This window comes from Cucurbitaria berberidis (genome assembly GCF_010015615.1).
Source record: "Cucurbitaria berberidis CBS 394.84 unplaced genomic scaffold K460scaffold_2, whole genome shotgun sequence".
NCBI lineage: Eukaryota > Fungi > Ascomycota > Dothideomycetes > Pleosporales > Cucurbitariaceae > Cucurbitaria > Cucurbitaria berberidis.
In genome coordinates, this window is record NW_024468936.1 from 668,112 (window position 1) to 674,628 (window position 6,517).

The following is a 6,517-nucleotide window of genomic DNA, read 5'->3' on the forward strand; positions in this document are numbered from 1 at the left end:
AGAGATCCGCTCCGGCAACTCCAATCACCGTAGCTCAATTCTCTCCTCCTCCATATCGTCGTCATCGTTATCCTCCTTTTCAATCTTCCCACAAGGAAACGCACACTCCATCCTCCGCTCCTGCATCCCGTTAGCTTTCATACTCAACCAAACGTTACACTGAAGTCTCAAAAACATACCCTAGTTTTCACCGATACACCATCCAAGATACTTGAATCCCACTCTCCAACCTCACACCACGCCTCTCTCCGTTCCTTGTCTTCTACATGATCATCCGCACTCGTCCAACTCACCCCATCGCTTTCAAATCTCAATTCATCATCACTGCTGCTGCTGATACTGCTGTCTGGAGCCCTAACCGTCATATTCGTACCATCAAGCAGCCCTTCAATAGCAAAGACTTGGTTCTGCGAGATCTTGCTGTAGCTGTGGAACGCCGCTGTGGGACGGAGGTGCGCGATGTCGATGATCAGGCCGTTTGCATGGTCGGTTAGGGTGTTGATTTGGATGTAGTTTATTGCCTTGCTGCGTGGTGGTGCGTTGGAAGATGAGGATGATGATGTGGAGCGCGAAGAGGGGTTGTAGAGTTGTTTATGCCAGAGCGTAAAGGTGCATTTGTCGTGGAGGGTGGTGGGGGATAGTAGAGAGGGAGATTGATGGGGAGGCACGACGCGGGCGCCTGTAGAAGATACGATGAAGAAGATGGAGTGGAGGATGGCCAGCGCGTTATGCATTTTGGGATAACCTTCAATGTGATCTTCAGATAGGAGTATATGTAGAAGTATACAGCCAATGAGTAAGTGATGAATGGAAATGGAAATGTCCCCTGGAAACCGAAAAGGACAGAGACAATCGAGCTTGAAATACTCTAATGTTTACACAGCCTTGACTACGACGCGCTACCAACATGTTGGGCGTCCTATTCTGCGGTGCTCCCGACATGGTGGTCGCCAGCGTCTGGCTATGCGGGGTTGCGGCGTATGCAACGGATATAGTGCATGTTAGCGGCAACCATTGAATCTGTCCACTCGGAACTTTTACAGACCGTGAACCAACAATAGGTGAGGGCGGCGCGGAGGTAATCTTATGCGGATTATGGGGCGGTGTTATCAGGTTAATCTGATAGGAAAAAAGGTGTAGTTATCGTGGCTAGCACAGTATGAGAGTGTCAAGAGTTTGAATCATTAAGTGTATATAAGCTCCGGGGTATGTAAAATGACTGCCTATTACCAAAACGCCATTCCTATTCCCTCATCGGTTGCCAAATGTCCAAACATCCTTTCCGCCAAACCACTCATGTTCGACAGGCCCAACATCAGCCGCCTTGTAACACCGTCCACACCCTTCTCCCCTCTCCGCTTTACAAAGGCAAGCCACCTTCTCGTCCTTTTGCTCAATAGGCTGCATCATCCTCTCCTCCAACCACCTCGCCAACTCTGGATTCGCACTACCTCCCACTTTGGCAACCTTGACACCCCTCACACCCGTGAACAATCGTAGAAAAGAGGCGTCGCAGCCATCAAACATGGTCTGCCACGCGCGTATCTCGAGATACTCGGCGCCAGAGAACGCAGCCGTGGCTTGGTCCATGTTGAAGCACGGGTCTGTATCGAGGCGGATAGTGAGTTGCCAGCGCTTGATCTTGGAGATCACAGAGGGGCAGACGATGGGGCTTGCCGCTGAGATGAGATGCGGAAGCGAGGTAAGGAGCGACGAATGGGCGTGGAAGACGTGAGTTTTGTAGAGAAGGTCTGTGGCTTCATCGTGGATTTTGCGGCACGTGGCTAGTATGGCTGGGTACACGGCCTCGGGCGTAGGCGCAGGATGGGTACTCTGTGCCAGCTCTTTTAATTTTGGTACGTCGGGACAGAGGAGTGCCTTGTATATCTCATGCCGTAGCTCCGCGGGCAAGCGAAAGAAGACGGATTCTTGTTGTCCGTCTACGTATCCGGTGGGCACGAAATGGCGTGGAGCAGTAGATATAGAATGGTGGTGAGCCGGTGGCTCGTTGTTGGTTTGTGGCTGGGGGTTCCATCCGGCGCAATGCACCGTTGGCTTGGTGAAGTGTGCTGCGTAGTAGTAGGCGATTGCCATATTTGATTCTTCTGGCGATTGTGTTCGTTGTTGTGGCTTCGAGTTTTTCTCAATTCGTGTTGGAGTTCAAGTCTGGAACTGAAATCGATATTTAAATAATAATTGATTTTCGCACAGATAAATGAAACTGTGTATATGTATCGCACACAGGTCTTGGGCGAAGATGTAGTAGTATGTTTAAAGTCCAAACCAAAGCTGGTATGGTCGTTTGATGTGGGTATGCGTAGTCGATGTAGATGTTTTCGCTCTCTTCGGCCTTGCTGATGTGATCAGACCGTCCTGAATGCGCCAGCGCTTTTATATAAACTCCTCAGGAAGCATTGATCACAATCACGTTGTCGATAAACGATGTTGAGTTGTTTTACCATCCATGCACTATCACGCTGTTTTCGTCAGCGATCGAATCGGACCGATCTGCGCTGGCCTGATACGACGAGGCGGGAGGATATCGCGCCACATTTCTGGGCGTATCCGGGTGTATCACTCCACCCCTTGTACTCCTGAATCTGTCTGGCCCGCTGAGCCTCATCCATCTGCACATCGGGCGAATTTTTGATTACTAGAGATTCTCGTCTATCTCGCATTCAGACAAAGGTAGCCTTGTTGCTAGTATCAAAGGTTGGAGTTCGATTCAGCGTGCGGGGGTTGATCAGAAGAATTGCCCTCCCACCTCACTTTTCAGAGTATCCTACCATTCCTGCGCAAGAAACTTGCCGACAACGTGGACCCTGATTGTTGAGCAACCTATCCACAATTCCCTTTGTACCTCGCGCGCTAACAGGTTGAGCCTCTCTTCATTATCTTCCGCTGCGACGTAGTGGTGTGATCAGGCTTGCCGCGATCTCCGAGGATCTCGCATGCATGTTGCGGTGAGCCAAAAACGGTACCATTCTCGCTCTTTGCTCGGAATCCACCACGGCCTCGAACCACGACCTAAAAAAAGGAAATTGCTTGTATTTTGTTTTGCTGTTCCATATCGCTACTGTACAAAAGAAGATATTCGTAAGTGTCGTACATTATGATGTCAATGTTATTCAACGGGGTATGTTGCAAAAGAAGTCCGAGTCATCTCCTCCCTCAAACCAAGTTCCTGTTCCCGTCCTTGTAACCAGCCTGAATTTTCGGTCATCGATCATATAGTAATCTGAGTCATGGTTCCTTTCGCATCGTTCCACCTATTCGACATCGCCGGGGCATCGCCAATTCTCTCATACCATCATTCCTACAACACCAACGCCCACAGCAGCTGCGACTCCCCTCCAGCCCGCTGCCTCCGTAGGCGCCGCCCCCAACATCACCGTCTTCGTCTGGCCAGGCTCACCTGTCAGCGTGCCCATACCAATCTCTCCCTTGCCCGGCAGTAGAGGCGCGGTCATATCCTTGAAGTGGAACGAGATGGTCTTTGGAACCCACGTCTGGGATGTTCCGCCGATCCACGTTTCGACCCATTGAACGGTGACGAAGTCATTCACGTCTGGCGCTGCGAGGGGTGCCGCGGCTGTGGTTAAGGCAGGCGCGGCAGGATTGACGGGAACTGCGGCGGGAGGCACTGCGGGAGCAATTTGGTTGGCGGGTGGTGCGACAACTGTGGATGTAGCTGGCACAGTCGCTGCTGCGGATACGTCGACACCGAGGGACGAGGAGGAAGGCGAAGCTATGGAGGAAGGTGAGGACGGTGAGGACGGTGAGGAAGAAGAGGAATCAACTGAAACGGGAGCTACTGCAGGTGCCAGGTTGCCAGCAGGCACCGCCGGATTCTCAGGAGCTGACTGTGGAACAAGACCCGGATCTACTGGAGGTGCAGCGTTGGCTGGGGTAAGACCTGGCGCTTGACGGAGCCTGGTTCAATGTGAGCTTCCAGTATGTTGACTAGAATCTGACCCAGGGTGTTACCTACTCGAGAATCTCTCCGATGGATACCCCTGTTGCGGCAGGGGATCCAGATGTTGGCACTGAGGCAGGACTCGCCTGTACTATACTTGAAGCGCCTGCGGAGTCCTGGAGGTACGCATCGTCTTTGAACAGCCTACAGACTGCCAATGCAGGGAAAAGCAGCGCCGCGAACGTATACGAGCGCATCGTGCTGGGCGCCAGAGAATAGAAAGCTGATATGAGAGCTGATCGAAGCTCTATTAGTAGGCTTCGAGTCTACGCGGTTTGGGAATCTAGACTGCTAATGTAGGTTGGACGCGATTTGTCGCCGAAGGTGGGTGATGTAGCTGTAATGGTTACATTCAAGCTATAGCGAGCCGCTGTGAAATCTTGTACGGTATTGTATTGTGTTCGGTGTGTAATGTCTCACCCGTGAGCCAAAATGTGATATAGTAGCGAGCCAGCGGGTAACGAGCCAAAACGAAAGAGTGTAGAGGTGAATATGAGAAGTCAAGATAGAGTTGGAGGTGAGGAATGCATACGCAAACACTGGACCCTGGAAGCCTCGATGGGGCCGAAGGAAGAGCAGCACATAAACCATAGCAAGAGCTATCCTATCCATGCTGCATAAATCTATAATTCTTTCCTAAGTGAGTTTGTCTGGTTTCTGTGCTATACCGCATCATCTCGACGAACTGGTCATTGACTGACATCCGAACCTTGGTAGTGTTTGTTACTCTGGGAACGATCCAGGGTAAGTACCTAGTAGAATCATAGACAGTACTTCGAAAGCTCCTCTATCTTGCCTCATATGCTACAAACCCAGGTGAAGACTCCTACACATGACTACACGACCCATGGCCTAAGAGTAAAAAGTAAAACACCCGCAAATCGAAGTTCGCTTCTCCACGCAACATTCAGGCATAAACACGCTAATATACCTTCACCCCCAACACAACAACGACGTAGCGCGATCGGTTCCCCTTCATTCCCAACTAACCGACGGAAGGCTAGTATAACCCCTTCGCTCCACTTTCGCGGAGAATTATTGAATCCTGCCGAAATCCCGCGTGCCGGGCCGGGAAATTAAGCCTTTCTAGTCCTTCGCGTGTGCTACCGGAACTAGCAAGGGCGGCATTGGCAGAAAAGCTTGTAAGGCATTGGAAACCCCCCCAATTAAAAAAAGAATAAAATAAAATCAGGGATACAGGAATGGTGGGTGAGACAATGTGAGACAAATTGATGAGAATGGGGAGGGAACGTGAGGGATGAGTTTGGAGAGAAAGGGGGGGTGGTGGTAGGTAGCGGCGATTGAGGTGTTTTGGGTATAGGGGAAAAAAGCATGGGGTTTGGGCATTTGCTATGCACGACTCGATGCATACCATGGACATAAATGCCAAGGCTAAAACAAATTATAAACACGGGCGCACATACACCTGCTAAAACTATGCCAACAAACGCCGTAACAACCTCAAAATAGCCATCGTATTTCGCAATAGCAATAACTGCGTTACTAGTCTACATGTTTTTTCTTCTCCCTTCACCCTTCATACCTATCGCGAGGCAATAGAGAGGAGGAAATTTTTTAGAAAAGGAGATTTACTACCTTGGAATTACCGCGCGGCCTTAATTCCTTAATTCCCAACTGTTCCCGAAATCGAACAAAATAATAGCTTAAATAAATGTTATTATCTACTAGAGTCTTGCTAGCATTTTGGAACTAGCCCTAACTAGCGTAATAGAAAAGGGCTGCTTTAAGAAGTACATACGTAAACAAGTAAGTTTAGTCCTAGTAATATAGTATATATAACTAGCGACAGCAAATGACAGCGCCAAGTGTAAAGCAGTGTAGAAAAGTAATTATTTAAAACGGGTTTTTACTAGCTACCTATTAAGCTAAGTCCTTAACCAACAAACAGCAAGTAGGTAAAAAACAGTTAGTTAGCTAGTTTAGTGTAGTATCTTTATAGTACAATGCAATAAGAAAACCCCTATGCAGAATAAATAAAAAGAAGGAAAAGAAGTAAGCAAAGTGCTAATAAGCCCTCTGCGCAGCTAACTAAAGAAGCAAAAATAAAGCAAAAGAAAGAGTCTAACTATGCAGTCCCTCTTCGCGCTAAAAAAAAAAGTATATATACAAGAAAGTTGTAAGTTAAACTACTATATAGTAAGTGTATCTAAAAAGGGGAGTATTTAGAATGTATAAAAGAACGCTAATATAAAAGTTTGTAAAACTTATAAAGCCCTAAGAAAAAAAATAAAGAAAGAAGAGGGTTTTTTTTTAATACCTCTGTAGCCGAAGAAAAAAAGTAAAAAACTTAATTATGTAGTATTTAGAGATCGGGCATTACTAGGCTAGAGCCTATTATTAGGAAAATTCAACTTAAGTATAGTAAGCTAGGTAGGCCCTAGTAGCTAGCAATCTGCACAACTAAGATATTTACTATATTTACCCTACACTTACTTTTTAGTTTTAGCCTACTATTGCGTACCCTAGCTAGCGCTGCTTAACTATTTTATATAGTTTACTTGTGCTACTTATGTCGCCTAT

At 47.9% G+C, this 6,517-nt stretch overlaps 4 protein-coding genes across 4 annotated transcripts; 1 reads left to right on the forward strand and 3 right to left on the reverse strand.

Annotated features, from left to right (window-relative positions):
* Positions 1-24: 24 nt before the first annotated feature.
* K460DRAFT_278615 (uncharacterized protein) lies at positions 25-734 on the reverse strand (the record flags this gene model as incomplete). The annotated part of the gene is made up of 2 exons (XM_040928270.1): positions 25-134; positions 212-734. The coding sequence occupies 2 exons, from the start codon at positions 732-734 to the stop codon at positions 25-27; spliced, it is 633 nt and encodes a 210-aa protein (XP_040789683.1).
* A 513-nt stretch (positions 735-1,247) lies between these two features.
* On the reverse strand, positions 1,248-2,467 carry K460DRAFT_363223 (uncharacterized protein). The gene has a single exon (XM_040932778.1). The coding sequence runs from the start codon at positions 2,092-2,094 to the stop codon at positions 1,252-1,254; it is 843 nt and encodes a 280-aa protein (XP_040789684.1). The 5' UTR covers positions 2,095-2,467; the 3' UTR covers positions 1,248-1,251.
* Positions 2,468-2,486: 19 nt separating this feature from the next.
* On the reverse strand, positions 2,487-4,173 carry K460DRAFT_352302 (uncharacterized protein; the record flags this gene model as incomplete). Its single annotated transcript, XM_040931641.1, has 4 exons — positions 2,487-2,653; positions 2,874-3,027; positions 3,309-3,933; positions 3,992-4,173. 4 exons carry the CDS (start codon positions 4,171-4,173, stop codon positions 2,487-2,489), a joined length of 1,128 nt encoding a protein of 375 aa, XP_040789685.1.
* A 357-nt stretch (positions 4,174-4,530) lies between these two features.
* On the forward strand, positions 4,531-5,233 carry K460DRAFT_363226 (uncharacterized protein). The gene has a single exon (XM_040932779.1). The coding sequence runs from the start codon at positions 4,778-4,780 to the stop codon at positions 5,054-5,056; it is 279 nt and encodes a 92-aa protein (XP_040789686.1). The 5' UTR covers positions 4,531-4,777; the 3' UTR covers positions 5,057-5,233.
* Positions 5,234-6,517: the final 1,284 nt, after the last annotated feature.